Source organism: Clytia hemisphaerica, unplaced genomic scaffold (assembly GCF_902728285.1).
Source record: "Clytia hemisphaerica strain Z4C2 unplaced genomic scaffold, Clytia hemisphaerica genome assembly, whole genome shotgun sequence".
NCBI lineage: Eukaryota > Metazoa > Cnidaria > Hydrozoa > Leptothecata > Clytiidae > Clytia > Clytia hemisphaerica.
Window position 1 is genome coordinate 1,008,287 of NW_027104378.1, and position 19,514 is coordinate 1,027,800.

The 19,514-nt window shown below is 36.0% G+C and overlaps 1 protein-coding gene across 3 annotated transcripts; it reads right to left on the reverse strand.

Moving 5' to 3' along the window:
• Positions 1-480: 480 nt before the first annotated feature.
• Positions 481-18,805, reverse strand: LOC136819028 (sodium/calcium exchanger 3-like). 3 transcript variants are annotated; one of them, XR_010848385.1, is made up of 20 exons: positions 17,921-18,805; positions 15,430-15,506; positions 15,152-15,208; positions 14,820-14,882; positions 14,131-14,297; positions 12,545-12,650; positions 11,892-11,946; positions 11,157-11,349; positions 10,373-10,617; positions 9,132-9,309; positions 8,226-8,358; positions 7,056-7,197; positions 6,645-6,735; positions 5,771-5,867; positions 5,258-5,353; positions 3,549-3,624; positions 2,782-2,935; positions 1,700-1,875; positions 966-1,197; positions 481-895 (listed from the first exon to the last, which is right to left on the reverse strand). XR_010848385.1 is itself a non-coding variant. In XM_067075186.1 (19 exons), exons 1-19 carry the CDS (start codon positions 18,704-18,706, stop codon positions 1,063-1,065), a joined length of 3,027 nt encoding a protein of 1,008 aa, XP_066931287.1. In that variant the 5' UTR covers positions 18,707-18,799; the 3' UTR covers positions 481-1,062. The 3 variants fall into 3 exon arrangements, 2 of the variants coding, with proteins under 2 accessions (XP_066931287.1, XP_066931288.1); XM_067075186.1 differs by having other exon boundaries at positions 481-1,197; positions 17,921-18,799; XM_067075187.1 differs by lacking the exons at positions 481-895; positions 966-1,197 and adding an exon at positions 1,301-1,431 and having other exon boundaries at positions 17,921-18,799.
• Between the last annotated feature and the right edge of the window lie 709 nt (positions 18,806-19,514).

The following is a 19,514-nucleotide window of genomic DNA, read 5'->3' on the forward strand; positions in this document are numbered from 1 at the left end:
AATAATGCGAAAATTTTATTACAAAAAAAAACATTAAATGAGCCATTTCTTTTAAGGCTTGGGGACACGAGAAGTTTATTTCGCGTTTGTGCAATGCAACATGCTCTAACACAAGAAAAAAGTGTGTGTCCCATGTTTTCTTTTTTTGTTTCATGGGACAAAATATGAAGGGAGTACCCAAAAGACACGCTGATTTTGTCCGTGGGACAAACGTAAGATTTCACTCTTATTGGTAGAAAGAAAAATGGGGTGGAGACACGAGAAAGCGTTCCAGGTTGGTGGGATGGAGCATGTTGTATTGCACCAACGTAAGAAAAAACTTCTCGTGTCCCAAGCCTTTACGGCCTTAATGTGATATAATTACCAATAAAGGCATTTTTAAAGTTAATTTAAATGCCTGTTCCCTTTGCCTGGGAGCTATGTAGTGTAGTGTAGACTGAACAGATAACCTGACCTTGAAAACAGCACTAAGTTCTGTAATTCATTGATTTGTCCAAGGTTTAATTCATTTTAAAGCAGTCAAAACATACAACTAATTAACCCTCAACACGTGGGGAGGCTGGGTTAAGAAAGTCTACTTAAAGGTTAGGACTAACCTCAGAAAATCAATGTAACGACTTTAGACACTTGACATCAATCCTACCTGGCAAACTCAAACCCAGTCTCCGACGGCATAAGGTTTATTACTGAGTTTATTTGTACGATATAAATCAAAGGAGACGGTATAAAGCAAAGTTTAAATGTCACCAAAATCGCCGCCCACTTTGTTCGCCGACAGTAAAAATACCAAAATATCATCGTTAGGTGAGCCTGGGTGAGCAAAGTCGATATAGAACCGTACATCAACTATCGCCTTTGTTTTGGGTTGACTTCAATCACCGTCGCCTTCGATATCCTCCGATTTATAAACTCGCTTATTGGGCTTTTCCAGAAGAAAAAACAAATATATCAAACCAATATCAAACCTTACCCCCTTGGAACGGAAATGGACATCCTCAACAGTGGGTATACGGTTTTTTTCTGGAAAAGCTAATTAAGATTTACAGGGCGGTGACCACGAGATCAAATAGCATTAGTCGGAATGATGCCATAAGCTTGCAATGCGGTGCACACTACAAACACAAACCACAATGAAATCATAAAAAACCCAGTAGTGAATTTTGAACATGATGATCCACCAAGTTCACCTCCTCCAAACTAATAACAAAGAAAGAAGATAATTAAAAGTCCTTGGAGATCAACAAGTCAACAAGTCAATCAACATTCGAAGACCATGTTCACACATAACGGTTCCGTTTCTATTTGTTAGAAATATTTAATCAAACGAATAGAATGGCTTTATTTCATTTCATTCGGAGCGCAACGGAACCGTAGCGTGTGAAAGTGGTCAAATTTTGAGCATGGGGATCCACCAAGTTCACCTCCTCCAAACTATTAACAAAGAAAAAAAGTTCTTGGAGATACAATGGTTCCGTTTTTATTGGTTAGATGTGAATTATAAGTTTAATCTAACCAATTCATGATATGTTATATACCATCAAAATGTTTTCCACGGACCCAGCGGCTGATTGGTAGCAAGTGACGTATTGATTGATCTTACGTCACTAATAACCAATCAGCTGTTGGGTCCATGATCTAATGTCAGAAGACATTGTAATGGAAATACTTCTAAATTGTGAAATCATTTGTATTTTCTTACCACTCTTCGCAAAACTAGGAGTAGAAGTGTTACAAATCCACATGATAAAAACACGAGGACAGCAAACAACAGGTTTTCTCCTTGGATTTCTAATTTCTGGTTTTTAGAGTACAAATAAGTCGCCTTGATGACCCAAGGTAAACCAAGACCAAGAAAGACGTTAACACTGTTGCTACCTGTAAAATGAATAGAAAGAAATTATTGAAGAGGAAAAAACAAAAAGATCAATCGAAATAAATGACTTAAATGACAGTAGAGACTCTATTATCCCACCTTATAAATATTACTCGAAATCTCCTTTTAACTAGATCAAGTTTTATTGTCTCTTCAAGCAACAACCTCAACAAATCTAATAGAACAAGCTCAAGTTTTTGGGACTTCACTACTGAAAATGGCCACGTATAAGTAAAAAGTAAGTAAAAAGTAAAAACATAATAAAACTTTAGAATACCTTTGACTTTTAGTGTATATAATCTAGCACATACTATGCTCTCTGCATTGATTGAGTGCTTTCCCAATTTTCTTCTTCTTTCAGACTTTTTTTCGTTATACTTTTGTACCTGCTTAAACTGAGCTTCTACTCTTACTAAACAAGATTTCAGTACGTCGTAAGTTCAGGATGCAATTATTATCTAAAATACTCTTTGTGTACAATGTTTAAAAGAAATCGCGCCAGATAAGAGACCCGAAGAGTGACCGGAAAAAGAGCTGAACTTTAAAGTGGCTCAATAAATGTGTGAATAGGCGAATAGCCTGTTTTTGTTACTTAAATGGGCGGAAATCCGAACAATTCCGCGAACGCGTGATTTGAAGATATTCGCATGAACGTAAAATCCACTTTTTGATTGCGTGCTTATCAAATCTGGTAAATCGTTCGCGTGAATGCGTAAATTTTACATTTACCCTAATTGATGCATTGATTTTCCCGATGTTGCTAGTTTCTCCGATTTACAACAGAATCTCCCTGATCTTCTCAAAGGTCGAAGGTTGGGGGTAGGGGAGCCTCTGGAAACCAACCATGTATTGTTAATTTATGATTATTTAATCCGAGATATCTAAGAAGCTGGAAAACAAATGCTTACCGGTGATATTCCCAATAGCTGCATCAGCAGAATCATCTTGTAGAGCAGCTGTTTTTGAAGCGAATGTGTCGGGCATACTGGTTCCCAAGGCAACCAGAGTGATTCCAGTTACGCTAACATGTAAACCAATAACACAACCAAGAAGCTTTGCAAACTGTTAAAACAATGAAAATCCATCATTACACACCTTTGAAGTCTAAAGCCGATACTTTCTTCTTTTTTAATTTTTTTTTCGAATCAAAATTTGCCTAAAAACTGCATACTCTTCGACGAGCTTCAGGCTTCATCTACTCTGAAAGAAGGATGGATAGATAGTGGGCCGTTTTGATTAGACCTTACCCATATTTGAACCATATTTTAAAATTTGACCAAAATTGAAAATCAGCTTATGCCGACGTGAATACAATTTTCAACCATAGCGGTGAAGTCAGCAAGAGGAGACTGGTAACAAAAATTCACGGAAAATTCTTTCGACAACATTATCGACGTGGGTCACTCTTGTGAAAAGTGAAAAAACCCTAAGTGATAAAGTAACTGTCAAATCATTTATGCAAATTAAATGCTAAAAATAGTTTTGATAGAAAATAATCCCCCTGTATCCAATAGAGTTTTAGCGGGAAGTTTAAGTTTGGTTGAAGGTTTGTTATAGAGTTAGCCTAAAATTTCTAAAATTGCCGTGCGCCGAGAAAACATCTCCATGTAAATTCAGTATCAGTCTCCTTTAAGCGGGCCACAGTTTAAAGATTTAATATTATATGTTTACAAACCTGTTCAACTAGGGCAGCTAAAACGCCCAGCAACAGCAGCGAAACAATAAATGACGCCCAACCACCCCATACGCTCCTAAAAAAACAAAATAGTGAAATTAATCAGACGTGAGTCATTACAAAAATGTGCGTTTTTACTACAAAGTTGTACATGTTGGTTGTTTAAATACGCTATTCAGTGCAATTTCAGTCAAGATTTTTAAAATAAATCTTTGGACATTTTTTGGAAATTCAAAAATATGGAGAAAAAAAGGATACATCTATTTGGATTTAGTATCGTGGATGGCACCAAGACTTGGGAAATCGACAGAAACCCAGCGAAATTTCAGCTAAAGTAGTTTTAATAAGGAGCCAACACGTCCATTAATCCTTGGCAGCGTGGTCACCTTTTAAGATGACGATTTTTTTTTCAACGATGATTTTTTCCGAAAATTCGCGAATTTTAGTGATCGCGAAGATTTTTAAACCAAGATTTTTTCCAAAAACCTTAGATTCTTTGCCAAAACCCCTAGGAAAATTAAAGGAATTGGTTGAAAAATAAATTCCGCAAAAGCGATTTTTTTCTTGAAAAATTTATTCTCGCGAAAATCTATTCAGAGGTGGTATAACATGTTGAACGGTGAAGAATAATGTGGCTATTATATTTTGATTTTTCCCAACATGTTTCGGACTCGGTCCGTTCTCAAGGGAATGATGTTTCTATAGAAAAAAAAGTGTCTGCCTATTGTTACATGTTGAACGGTGAACAATAATGCGGCTTTTATATTTTGATTTTGATTTTCCCGACATGTTTCGGACTCGGTCCGTTCTCAGAGTTTTGTGGCAATAATCTTCAGTAAAAACACATGTGAGAAAGTTACATCATTTTAACTGTAAAAAAGCTAAAAGGGCTACATACACTACACAATATATTGTCAAGCAATATATTGATAATATATTGCCGAATGCTCGATTTGCAATATTCCAACAATATAGGGGGATTGTTTACAAAAAGAAAATTCATTTTTTATGTTATAGTACCCGTTATTTACGGAGAGAGTTATATCGGATCGCCCAAAGTTACCTTCCTTTTTTTATTTTATTTTTTTATCCACGGATCGCTGATAGTCACCTTTCCGGGGGTTTTATTGTTTGGAATTGATTAACAACAGTTAGGTAGGGTCAGGGTTGCTAGTAACGGCTTGTCACTGTGCCGGGTGCATACTCGGCGCCTTGGGCCCCGCAGGGTTGCTAGTAACGGCTCGAATTTCAGTCAGGTTTAAAAAAGGGGTACTTTTACCCATATTATAATAACATTACCCCCGTCTTTTGCCAGTTCCGTATAATATGTTATAAATTGCGTGATTTTGCTCTGCGACGATGGCTCAACAGATAAGGCGTTGGTTTCTGAATCCGAAGGTCTTTCTTTGATGGAGGTTCGAACCCCGCACGGTGCGATGATGTAGTTGGTCAAAATGTGATACAGGTATGTAAACTAAGTCTCAGGAACTCAGACAGTCAGAAAAGAGAAAGACAGGATCAGAGATAAGAAAATAAAATAAAAACATGAAGGTAACTTTGGGCGATCCGATATAACAACTTCCGTTATTTACTACGTACATTACGGTCCGCAAACTATATCGTCGAATATTTACCAATGTATTGTGTAGTCTAATCAGCCCGTCAAACAGACCATTTTAATCAACAAACAAATATACAATGTACTCCACCTTGGCGGAATGAAGGCAAAGGCGACTTTCCAAAAGAAACATAAGACATGAAGTATCATATCAATTATCGATGGATCTTCGTCCAATGTCATTGACCTAAAATGAAATAAAAGCAATTCATATGATATCTATGACGTACTCTTTTATACGGAAACACCCAAAAAACACCGGGCGTTTGCCACCAGTTTTGAATTTAAACAATTAAACTGGTGGCAAACTCCCGGTTTTCGTGAGTTTCCGTATGTAAGATTACGTCATGAATATCAAGAATTATATTAATCAACCTGGTATAAACGAAATGGTACTGTGCATCATATCATTTAACCGTGAGGGTATTCCGAGGGTACAAAACATCAGAATACCAGTAATTTTCTTTTATGAGCTACTGGCGTACCGGCCAAAAAATTATCAAATACCAGTCAAAAAGCTGTCCGGAAATTCTGTCTTTTTCCATCAAAAAGCATTTTTCAATAAGCCCCCCCCCATAAAAAGAGAATTCACCACCTGACTTACTCTTTGATTTGTTTGCGGAATTCTTGTTTTCTGGTTAAAACACTCTCCTCTTCATTTTCAGTTAATGATGTAATCTGGTCAACAATTTCGTCGTTTTCTAGACGTTGAAAAAATAATCAAATGGTACATGCTTTCCCTTGTACTTAATTTCTATTTGATATTTCTACTTCACTTCTAACAGACCCGGTAGGATTTTCATTAATTTGCGTAAAAATAATGTACTGAAATTCGATGGAAATTAATTTCTCAATGTTTCTTATTGCTAGAGGTTTGAATTTCATTGTTTTCAAGTCCAATGGGGATGAACAAAAAAAATAGTATAACATTTTGCAAAAATTGGAGTATAACTTTCCAATAGGGACGATAATTTTCCACCGGGTCCCACCGGGTTTATGAGAGCAAACCGAGATCCTACTGTAACCGAGACAAAGTTATTTTTTGTAAATGATTCATGGCAATATTGGAATACGTTATATAGGCAAAATCGGTTTGAATTTAAAATGACCTGATGACCTCTTCCAGTAAAAAAACCGTTTTTAAGGAGTGATATGATATGATATGAACCCAATGCTTCCCTACCAGTAGCGAGCACCTCGTCAGAAACCGGGATTTTTCAATTCCGTTCTTTGGTGGGTTCCACTTTGATCATTTTCGAAAAATAGAAGCCTTTCAAGTGTATATTGTTTAGGGTTTTTGGGAAAATCGTTCAAAACTGCTATGATTTTGATGCTTATTGAGGGCCAAACGCATTCAGGGCGGGAATATATTCTTCACTCCTATGGATTGGATTGGAAGAGCACAATCATTATGTAAAACAATCATATGATATATGAACGTTGAAACAACGTTATGTGTTTATCAGCTGGGTGCTTACCAGATGACAGTGAAACGACGGCTGCACATCGATGTCCTATTTTCGCTGACCCGGTCACGTGGTAAAGAGCTATGATAAACGTTCGACTTTTCTAAAACGGTAAAGTGGAAGGGTATATATTTTATCCGAGGCAATCAATTGTCTCCAACTTGTGAGAGTATGGAGATTCTAAGAAGCTCTGGAAAACTGTAAATACTTCTGAGCCATTATGTGTATGAAAGTTATAAAACTGTTTAGTAGTCTGGACGATCGTAGCGACAACGAACTTCTTGTCAGGAGAAAAGGTTAAACTAAGTACAGAAGTCTATGAAACATTTTTACGATCCATCATCTTAAGTATTTTAGCCTCTCTGCATCTTTTAAAATTCTAGAACTTAGTGTAATGAAGTAATGACAAAAATTTTCACTTACATCAGCTTTTGGGTTTGTTTTGATCATGATGTTTTTCGATGTCTCGCCATTTTCGAAATGTAACATTCCTTTCTCAACAAATTCATAATCGCAAGTTTGTTTGTTCAAATCGATTTCGTCTCCTCCTATTGCCGTGCCGTTGCTTTAGGGTAAAAGAAAATAATCATTGACATAAAACGTCGAGGGAAATATCGATAAAAAGACGAAAATTTTAATTACAAATTTCTGCCTTTGTAACCAAGTGAAAACTGTCAATCTATAGATGAAAAGAAAAGGCCCTTTCAAAGGGATTGATGCCCCTTTGAAAAGATAACGCCCTTTTGAAGAGAAAATGCCCGCGAAGATCGCTGTGAATTCAGGAATCCTACTGTTCTTATAACTGATCAGACGACAACTACAACCATTTCAATCAATGTCAATTGAATACGATACAGATCAATTTTGGCAGAAATTATTGTGACCATTAGATACCTTTTGAGAGGAAAAGTTAGATTTTGTGATTTTGAGGCCCTTTCAAAGAATGGCTTGATCTATTTTAAGACCATAGGAACATTTCGAGGTGACTATGCTTCAACGAACTTTGCTCCATCAACGTAATGGTAAACATATTCAAATTGACCAATGCCCGTACTAATTAAATTGAAGTATTTCGGGAATTGGTTACATACACAGAGCACGGGGGTTGGAAGAATGCTACATAGGTATGGATAAGTTTTGGTATGTGCGACTACAAGGGTTATGGTTTTATACCTTTCCAAGCCTCTCCTAAGGGGTAGTTATGTGAAAAATAAAGTTATGGAACAAAATGGAATAATGCTATGCTGTCCAGATGTTTTTGTCTTGTTATGGCATAACAAGCCCAAAGCAAGAAATAAACAACGGATCAAACAACCCTCAAAATACGAAACCCAACCACCTTTAATGTTTAATTTCGATTTTCGATTTATACTCGTTATCCAGAACTCCTCCGAGAAATTCGATCAATTTTGGCAGAAATTATTGTGACCCTTGGCTACCCTTTGAGAGGAAAAGTTTTTGATTTTGTGATTTTGAGGCCCTTCAAAGAATGGCTTGATCTATTTTAAGACCATAGAAACATTTCGAGGTGTGAAAAGTTACCCATAACGCTTGAACATACCCGTTTGATCATCTAACTTCTAAAATACTCACATTGTGCGATAGAAAACAGTGATCGGTCCATCCGAGCCTCGTATTCGCACAACTGTCGTTGTCACCATAGCAACATTACATAATCGATATTGCACATGCGCAGTAGCATTTTGGAATAGGAACTCTCCTGGCTCTAGATTGAATGAAATGAAAGTCAAAATATTAAATAGACACATTACACGTTTTTTTATAAGAACATCCAAAATTTTTGAAGCCTTCGGATGTTCTAAACATATTCTTGACATTTTGTCCATCGAAGCCTTATGTTCTTGTATAGTTTGTGCCTGGTTTGTTCTCATTAAAAAAACGTGTATTATTTTATCAATAATCAGAAGTGCATGTACTGTGCCATGATGTAAAGAGAGGATTTACATGTGAGGCGCATGACCTGACTCCAATTGTCAGGTGTTTCCGAAGATCAAATTGATCTTAAATAAGATAATCCAGGAAGAAAAAATGGTTCTCTCCCACGCTCTCCATTGCATTTACCTAAACCTTAACTAAATATTTTAACGTCTAACAAACGGGAAGCCGTTATAGGGGCGCAATCAGCCCTGATTATACTCATGATTCATTCAGACCATCAAATGGGCTGTAGTACTTCAAGGCTAGTGATCATATACTGCCGTACACCACTACTCTTGTCTCCCGAATAGACGGGGGGGGTCCGAGTAAGCAGGGGGTAGGAAAATTTTCTAAATTCTAATAAATTGGGGGGAGGGATGGAATAAGAGGGGGGAGGGGGTAATTTGAAGACAGAATTTTTTTGAATAATTGAATAATTCGAATTTAATTAGTGGGGGGTCTCAATAAGAGCGGGGGAAAGATTTTTTCTCTTAACAATTAGCGGGGGGCGTCTATTCGGGAGAAAAGAGTACTACAAAAAATAATACAACTATACACTACCGTTGTCGTCGATAATTGAGACATGCGCAATAGAAGGATCACCAAGTGTTGAATCGTGACATGGGTCTTTTAATACGATATAAAAATCCGACGAAGTTGACGACGTCGTTCTTTCTTGTTTGCTTCTGTCGGTTAGTTGGATTTCGATTGTTTTCTTGTACTCTGTCTCTTTGAAGACCTAGCAAAAAAAATTAAGTAAGAATAATGAAAATGGAGCATTTTAGCAATACCTTCTTTCCCCCAAGCGCCTAATCGTGAGGCTTTGATTGTGTTAATCTATATTAAATTGCGCTTCTCACGTTACCAAGAAACCTTACGCAGAATATTTTCCAGGTTCGCCTCTTTTATGTCATATTTATGCCAGACTATTTGTTTTTATTTTGCCCTTCTCTTCTTATTTTTGAGATTTTATAACTTCCTTGTAATGATTCAACAATCAGGCAGTTTTTATTCAACGTCGAAAAAAGGTTAGAGAAATGGTCACTCAAATTTGATTATCAAGCGAAATATAGTGTCGATTTAGTCCAAACTTCGAGTAAACCTAATGCATTAGCTTTAGTTTAGACGGCAGACTTCCTGTCCTGTCTATTCTTATTGTTAGAGTAGGCAAAAAGTGGGCAGAAAGTTGACAGTCAAAAGCTCAGTCATAATATTTGAGGGGATATTCTACAAAATTAAAAAAAATGACTTACTTTGAAAGAAACGAGTTTTAACATTAGAAAACACCTTTTTACGACGTGGGAGCGGAAAAACGACTTAGAACAACCCTTACTTTTGTCCCGCAAACTCGAGGATGGTAAAAGCAATGGACTTAACGTTTTTCTCAGTCATTCAGAGCTTAAAAATATGAAAACTTACCATCTCCGCCGCAAAAAAAAACACGGGGTGGACCGGGTACATAACAAACTTGATAACTTTTATAACAACACGAACGCCAAAAAACACCGACGTTTAAAAGGTAGATCAATAGGAAAAATAGAAATATAAAACATTAAAGGTTTTGTTTTTAAATAAGAGTGATATTGTTTGCGTACTCATCAATTATAAAACACAAGCTTTTTCACAATGGTTTGACACAGATGTGGAGCAAGATTGGTCAGGAAGAAGAAAGGAAAGACATTTTTTGCTTATATCAGCATAATATAACAATAGGCAGACACTGTCCTGATAGGAAATATGTGTCTAATATAAAACGGGAACACTTATGTAAAAATAAAACCTTTAAAACATAAATTATTTACCAATGTTCCTGCTGAAGCTACAAAGTCTTTCTGATATTTCGCATTTCCTTCTCGTGTCTCGTACGACACGAAGGATGAATTCTTCAGGTTAATCAAGTCGCATTCAGTAGGTCTTCTATGACCTTCTAAAGCTGTGTTCTGATTGATGATCAGAGTTGAAGGAATGTTGTTGTTGTTGTTGTTCATGATGGTGGAATTATTGGTTGAAACGTCTTCAAGACTTCGGCTTATACTGTATTTCTCCGCTAAAAAATAATTTAAGTGATTTATATTAGTGAAGGTAGAGAATCTATCATATATATTTCTCTAACATCCTGCCTGGTCGTGCTTGGGCTTAGAAAACAGTTCATTGCGGTGCATGTCTGTGATTGAAGCTTTCACACTACCAATCAGCAGAATGTTAGTGAGACACAAGTAGCGAAACATTGCCTTTCAAACCATATTTTCATAAGTCGAATTTTTCAGAACTGGAATAATTTGTGTTCCCCGTGCGTGTTTGTGTTATAGAGACTGTATCCACTCTATTTTGAACGATACAAAGGGTAACCAGATAAAAGACGAAACTTGACCAACCGTCTACATTGCTATAACTTGTAGGTCATTCTAAACACCTATCAGATCATGTTGAGGATTTGAGGAGACTAGTTAAACCTAAATTAAAGGTAGGATTCTCATCAAACGACAGTAATCGTTGTACATTGATTTTCCCATACATCAGAATTTTAATTACATGCCTTTCTAGTAAATTCGACCCAATCCTGTTCAGGTTTGAGACATGTATTACCTCTCGGTGGTGATAAACGTTGATGTTCCGGACTGAAAGGCGGTGATACGCTACTCCGTTCGTCCGTCTCAACGTCCGGTAGACTGTTACGTACACCAACAGCCATGTGCGAAGAGTATTGTGTTGAATTGTTGGGAATTGGCTGTGCGTTGTGGTGAAGGTCATTTTCTTTGAGTCCATTTGCTATGTCGTACTGTTGAAGAGAAAAAAGAATAATGAGTGAGTAGATTTTACAGTTACGTCATTATCCTTCAGTAAAAAGGGGCATGAATACCAGGGCACGGAAAATAGACTTAGAATAAGGCTAGCTGTTAGCCGGATAGTTCCCTGACGGATTTTTGCCCGATTGACATTTCCCCAACCGGATGTTTCCGTTTGGGCAATTGTCCGTTCGGGAAGAATTGTCGGTCAGAGAAGTTTCTGTCACGAAAAAAATATGTCGGGGAAATGTCCGGCAATCAGAGGGCATATTGGGTACCTAAAAGTACGATGGAGAGTTTGAAGAAATGCAAATTACAGTTGACTCTCTCTAATTCGATCTTCAAGGGACTGAAAATTGTATTCGAATTAGAGAAAGATTCGAATTACAGACAGTAATCTAAATCACTTTCCAGCTGAGGGGACCAATATTTTAGTTCGAATTACAGAAAGATTCGAGTAATGGGAGAGTTGACTGTTATTTTAAATGCCGGTATTGTAAATTCCAAGAGAAAGGAGCTTTCCAAAATAACGCACCCAGCTTTTTCTTCGTGCTGCATCAACAATATGACTGAATCCAATGTTTTTACTTCTGAAAGAAACAAAAGATTCACAAAATGATAAAGTGGAGAAACTATTGACAATAACAAAAAAGAAGAGTCGGGCTTGGATATCGGACATCCAGGGGGGGGGGGGGGGTTGATAGGCGGTTTTAGACCATGTCGAACTTATCAAAGGAAGAGATTTGCAATCGTAATTTCATTATCTTTTAACGAGCGTTGCACTCCTTCGCAGGTTTCCGACGTACTTGCTCTATTGTCTGAAATCCGCCAGTGGGTTTAATGTTATCAGGATGGGGTAGGACCTTATTAGAAGGAGAGGATATTACAAATTCTTGGATATCCAGGGGGTACATGACAGAATACCTGGATGTTTTTAGGGGGTATAGGACAAAATACATGGATATCCAGCGGGTACAGGACTTTCTACGGCACGGGGTACAGAGAATTTCTTGAAAAGCCCATTACAATAATGGAAGTAATTGAAATATCTAATGAACGCTAGCCTGGCCTCCGTACACCAAGGGTGGCGGGAGGTGGGGTAATTGCAGCTCTTTCATATTGCTTGCAAGCTGTACTAAAGTCTTAACCTGCAGACTGCTACATATTAAAAATTTAGATTTCGTTTACTTTGAACGTCGATTCAACAAAACATTGATGAAGAGAGATTTGGAAGTTCTTGTCACCGAATATGAAGCAGACGAAAAACAAAAAGTTCCAAGATTTGATGCAGTTTCTAAAAGAAAAGTTTCTAATAATTAATATCGGGTTATCGCCAGGGAAGTATAAGAGCTTGTCAGCTAACTTTGCGGATGATAATGTTAAAGTCACTTTTTTGACAATTTCTCTGTATGTATTAATGACATTCTACAGAACCTAAATGTTTTATAAAAACTAAAAAAATTAAGATTTTTGCTGGTTCAAAATCATGACCTCAGACTTTTAAGAATATTTGAACTATGCTGACTTCAAATCAGAAAGTTACAGTTCTTTGAAGTATAGGCCTTTAAAACCTACAATCATGGTTGAAATCTATTGAGAATTAGGCTTATTTCCTCGTTTTTTGAAATTTTGAGTTCGGGCGAGAAGGTCGATTTTGGGTCATTTCTTAAATTTAATTGGATATTTCAATTTCGCTCGGGTTTATACCGGGTGCACCAAAAAAAAGTATACAACTTTGTCGAGATATTGTGAGCTTCAGGATTTAATTTTTTTTGTTCATTCTTTTTTAATTGTATAGAGGATGCTCTAACTTGAATTTTGAGCTAATATACATTAAATTTGAAAACGTAGTTCGAAAATTATTTAAAAAAAACTGACTTTTTTTTAATGTCGAAATTTCAAAAAACCATGAAAAACAGCGAGCAAACTTTTTTTCTTGACACTTACCTTGTTTACACATAAAAGTACCAAAAAATGCAACTGTGTTCATCAAAACTCGTCACGGAATTTAAGAATATGGTAAAACAAGCTATTCCCATGTAAGATAATATTTTTGGAAAAGCTGAAATTTTTTTTTGAAATCTCCAAGGTTTTGATGTTATGCTATGTGAGAAAATTATTGAAAAAATAGATCACCATTCCTCGACTAGTTGTTCAAAGAACTTGGGTCTGCATTGAGTTTGATGGTGTTGGAAATGTTCATGACGTGAAATAAGATAGGCAAACTGTTGGCAAAATATAAAATAAGAGAAAAAGGAATAAAAGAAGCAATGAAATTGTTTTTTTTGTCATTTTGTCTTATTTATAGCGTGATTGCTGTTTTTAATGATTTTTTGAAATTTCGATATGGAAAAAAAGTTAGTTTTTTGAAAATAACTTTCGAACTGCTTTTTCAAATTTAATGCATAATAGCTCAAAATTCAAGTTAGAGCATCCTCTATACAATAAAAAAAGAACGAACAAAAAAATTAAATCCTGAAGCTTACAATATCTCGACAAACCTGTATACTTTTTTTTGGTGCACCCGGACCTCCAGGCTATATTCTGAGCCTTATTGGACCATTTTTGAACTTTTGGATCCTTATATTCTAAGTCTTAAGTCTCGTGTTAAAACTCTACCCTTCCACCTACTTTAGAGCACTTACAAATCCATTGTGGTTTCAAAACTTCCCGGTGGATTTCCCTTTTTTTCTCAAATATTACGACCAGGATTGTACAAAACAGCAAAAAAATATTGTAGAAGAAGAAGAGGAAAAAAAAGAAGAACGCCTTACCTTTTAATACAAATTTTTGGTGATTATTGCCATTTTCATTTATATCTATCTTTTGCTTTAAATGAAATGACTTTTGCTCTTCTCGAAACTTTTTTGTCGTATTATTCTCGTAACTGACTGCTTGTTTCGTTTTGCCAGTCATCGAAAGAACGACTGCGTGTCGAAATCTAAAAAAAGATGTCTCCATAAGCTAAATATCGATAAATCGAATAAATTTGCTTTTCCTATAAAACTTCAACTAAAGACCCTAATGTAGAAATCATCCAACTTATTTGACGATGGGCGGGGAATATGGGTATGGAAACTTTCCCCACTTTTAAATCGTGAAACTTTGAATACACAGGTTGCAAAATAAAAAGTTTGAAGACGCTTTTACTCGAAATTTTTATGTGCTTGTTACATGACATTTATTTCTGATTGGTTCGAATTTATTGACACTAATAAAGTTATCAGCTGTAAGTTGTAAAGCAAGTGCCTTGGGAATAAAATCACGTGAACTTTTTCGAGTAATCATATGTTTTGACTGCAGTGATATAATTTTGCAACCCGTGTATTCAAAGAATCGTTGCGTGCCTATTGAAGCACTTTCAAACACTCATTTTAAACAAGGCCAACAATATTTGTATACGTTATCTAATATTTTGATCAAAAAGGAGGTTTCAAATGTTAAAATTTATAAATATGTATACCTTGCACGTGCAAATGCTTTAGAAGCAATCGGTGATTGATGATGATTCTGAGACTCTTTTTGACTGAGAAACAAAAAATAGTAATTTGTATAAACCGACTGTGTACCGACCGTAAATGACCGATTTAGCGACCATAGTGCAGTGGTAGAACATATGGCTACGGTGCGCAAGGTTGTGGGTTCAACCCCCAGTCGGGTCATATCAAAGATTCCCAAATGGTACTTGATGCCTCGCTGTTTGATGCTCGGCAATTAAGAGAATGATCAAGGGTAAGCGGAGCAATCAAGGGAGAAAAAGTATAAGGAAGCTATGATGAAAAAGTACGATCATACTTGATTTGAGATTGCGACGGATCAACCGTAACCTTTCTCAGCCGAATATCATTGTAGCTAAAAAGTGATGAAAAAAATTATTAAAAGATTAAAATTCGAATTCTTTCTGATTTTTAGCTAATAATTCACTCTAGCTTTTAAGCTATTTTAATCGGAAAAATAAAAAACTAACAACAGCTTAGCCTCGACAGAAATTTACTGGTTCTAACAAAAAAAAAACAAAATGTAGAACGTTCATTGGACGTTAGATGTATGTTGTTAAGCAATGCTTATTTTACCTGATTCCGTTTAAGTTAGGAGAAACGATTCCGGTCGATTTTCTTCGTTTGGAGTTCGTTCCATGTTGGATGTGAACCTGTTTGAAATCATACAAAGAATGTACCAACATATACTAATCAAGTCCTTTCCAACCGTAGTACAAAGGTAGAGAATTGGGCTACGGTGCGCAAGGTTGTAGGTTCAATCCTTGGTCAGGTCATACCAAAAACTTCGTGCGTAGTTCAAATTAAGCCTCTCTGCTTAATCAGGGTGGCCAGCGATTTTAGTCATTGAAAATCAAGTATATTCAAGTACTTTTTGGAGCATTTTCGATAATTTTCAAGTATATCTTTTGCTATTTTCAAGTATATGAAGGTGCAAAATTCAAGTACATTCAAGTATATTTTGAACTTTACGTATGGTGCTTCGCTAGAATAGGGATATCCGGATCCTCAATTTGCCAGAAATTTTATAGGCTTCCCTTTCTTAAAAATATTATGACAAAATTGTGTGCACAAAATAATGTCACTGATGCCAGAATCATTTTGACATTTTCTCAAATTAAACAACAGATCAAAATGTGCTTTAGAAACTAGTGAATTTATGACACCATGGCGTACTACAGCGGTTGTCTAATTTCTAGAATTTTATTACTAAACAGCTTACGTAGCAAGGTTGTCAAATCAGAAGGTTTGGTTGCGAGCGAAGAGGGTAGAATATCTTTTGCAATTCTAAGTAGTAGGAAGAAATTTTCCGATATTTCCAGAATGTTTTCTAGAGACTATCAGAAATATTTTCTTCAAATGTCAGACTTCAAGACTTTTAAGACATTTCCATTTCTAACAGACAAAGAAACCGTGTAATTAAGAGTTTAGTCAATTTAAAAACTTTGCTGAAAAATTGACATTTTCCCAATTTTCAACTTCTTATTTCTAGAATCATTTCCCTATGGCTCACTGCTCCCTGAAGGTCTATTTTCTAGCAAGAGTTTTTAACATAGAAAATTGGCGAGTACTTTTCATGTAGCACTTTTCATGTCGCTACCTTTTAAACTTTTCAAAAATACCACAATCAATTTTAAATAGGTCAAGTGTCCTGATATTAGTGATTAGTGGGTTTCATGATTATTTGGAGGACCCACCATGGTTGGGTCCGAAAAAGAAAATTTTGAAAAATAGGGATTCAAAGATTGGCTAAAACCATCAATTTCAAGGGACTCTAGGAAGAAATTTCCTGACTTTTCCCTGACTTGTGAAGAATTTTACAAAAATTCCCTGGCTTTTCCAGATTTTCCCTGACTTTTTCTAAAAATAGCCCTTTTTCCAGGTTTTCCAGGTTTTCCCTGACCGCTTTAGCATTAGCCTGCACAATTCATTTACCATGGGCCCTATTTTTCAGCAGTAGCTTGATTTGTAAATGTCAGATATCCATTTGGCAGAGAAAGAGTGGAAATGTGCACATTGGATATATTCTTTCAATACATGCTCCAAAGGCTAGATTTTTGAAATTCTCAATGAGGGTTATCTTGCAGTAAATAACTTGAGCTGAAGAATATCTAAGATTCTGCTTTTACTTTTTTTCATTTTTTGTATGCCCATTAAGGTTCATCTTTTTTAAAAAAGCCATATCAAATAGGTTAAGTGAATAAGACCAACCAAGAATGTCCAACCTTACAAATAGGGTACAATACATTGTTATCAGGAGGACCCACCATGGTTGGGTCCGAAAAGAAAATTTTGGAAAATTTATACTTCAAAACAGCCTGTAAGAGCCCTGGAAATAGAAGATTTGATTGAAAAAAGAAATTCAAGTATTTTCAAGTATTCCAATTTATCATTTTCAAGTATATACTGGAAAAATGGGCATTTTTTCAAAAACTCCAGTTTAATCAAGTACCAATATTTTTTCCAGTATATTCAAGTATTTTCAAGTATTTCCAGTATCGCTGGCCACCCTGTTAATAATGCTTAGTAATTAAGAGAAGGATCAGGGGTAAGGGAAGCAATCGGGGGAGAAAGAGTGGCGCTCTCTTCTTCCTCCGGGTACTAAGATAGCTATCGAAAAAGGAGCCTAATTAGTTGTACGCTGCGCATGAATAAATAGAGAAAAATTAATTACGAAATTCAGGCGTGCCAAATACGCGTTAATAATTAAGGGCAATTAAATTGGACGCGCTAAGTAAAATGGAGGTAAAAATCTTAATTTGAGTCAGAGTTGTACAATATATGTTACATAGTGTACCATATACTATCGAACTCTACTTTTTCTGAGTGTTTTTTCTTCTGTTACTTTAAAGTTTTAGCTTCAATCTCCTTTAATCTTTCTTGGTAATCCTCTAAGTTTTCATAACAAAGGCTTGACCAAGCGTAATATTTAGAATAAAATTAATTAGGCAAAATTTCAGCTACGCGCTAAAATTAGAGTAAGATTAATTACGATTTTTCGCTAAAAACAGAGGGTACACGTTAAATTAGAAATTTACGGTAGGGTGGTAGAAGTTGAGAAACATACCGGAGATTGTATTTGGACTTCAGTGATTGCTCCATTATCATTGGAATGACTCGTCACAGAGTGCTCAATATGGTGTAATTCTGTTATATGTTTATTCAACTTCGAACGTCTACATTTATATAGCCAGCATCCCTTATCCTGCACCCAAGCACTTATGACGAGGGCTGGAAAAAATAGTAAAGTCAATATGGCTTCCCAAAGCTCAATATGATTGGGTGTCCACCACCTTATGACGAATATCAGCCACAAATATGCGAATATAGACCAAAATGATGTGATTATGAATACACCAAATTCGTTGACTCGCTTTGAAGTGTTTTTAGGTAAAGACATAACGCATATAGCTGTAATAACAATCATGTTATAAGCTGCTGATCCTATTATTGTGTATAATCCAAGGCTCTCAGCTGGTTCAGTATCACTTAAAGTTGCCAAAGTTTCAAAAACAGAAATTAAAATCTCAGGCGCTGAAGAGCCAAGTGCCATTAGAGTCAGGTTCGCAATCGTCTCATTCCATACAAAAACTTCTTTTTCGACTCGCTCGTTTTTGTCTCGATCATACGTATAAATGATTCGTTTTTTACTTGTAATCATTTCAATACTCAACATAAAGGTATCTGCTACTATGGCAATCCCAACAAATAAAAACAAAATGGCGCATACATAGAAACAACCTTGAACCCAGTCTTTCCATAGTAATTGACCAGGTACCAAAAGCCAGCTCTGGAAGCAAACATCACCATAAAGGATAATTTGACCGTTAGTGTAATTTTGGTAAGTAACCATAGCTATACAAAATTTGCTACCATCTTTGTTGCAATCTGTGAGAATCAAAAAATAATGTCATCTGATATTGGAAATAGACATTTTCCATTCATTTTTTCTGGAAAATAGAAGAGTTAAATTGGATTAGAAAATCAAGAGGAAAAATGGTAGATGGTTAATAAAATGATTATGAATTAGTACTTGCCTTACAGTTTTTGAAAGCCCTTGTTAAAAACCCCGAGTCTTTCGCACGCGGGAATCAATAAAAGGAAAAATTAAAGAGTTTGTAATCACTTTTTAGTGGGTTTTCATGTTTTGTTTTAAGCTATGTAAGCTTCGGCCATTATAGAAGCAAACGTTCAATTTGCGTAAAGGATCACCCATAGATTTATAAAGCCTGAAGGACTAGATGTCGTGCTTTGGCTGAAAAATGTGCCGAGGTTAGGTAGGAAATCCTACCTAGGTCACGTGACATTACAATAAAATTTCAGCGCTTGACCAATAAGAAGTGTCGCGGGTTTTCGAAAACAAAAGAAGCAATATTTTTTGCGATATTCATATTTTTTTGCTTGGAAAAGCTTAAAACACGACATCTAGCCCTTCGTGCTTTACAGAAATCTGTGGGATCGCCACTACACATTCCGAATCTTTAGTCAAATTTAAAGAACGCTCGTGTAGAAAATTCAAACTTTCTAAGCCCATAAGTCATCCAGAGTCTCTCAAAGTATTACTCAGATATAAAGTCTTTACAAGAAGAATAATTTTCGGTTTCACATGCTGTTTTTAAATTGTTGGGAAAACTTTAACAAGTACAGCGTTCAACCTTTAG

Bases quoted from the DNA above. Each gene is read 5' to 3' on its own strand.
- LOC136819028 (XM_067075186.1), bottom strand. From the start codon at position 18,706: ATGGTTACTTACCAAAATTACACTAACGGTCAAATTATCCTTTATGGT. The intron at 12,651-14,130 runs GTAAGGCGTTCT...CTTTTCTTTTAG, and splicing joins CCAAAAATTTGTATTAAAAG to AAACTGCATCAAATCTTGGA. The intron at 3,625-5,257 runs GTGGAGTACATT...TTGTTTTTTTAG, and splicing joins TTTGCCTTCATTCCGCCAAG to GAGCGTATGGGGTGGTTGGG.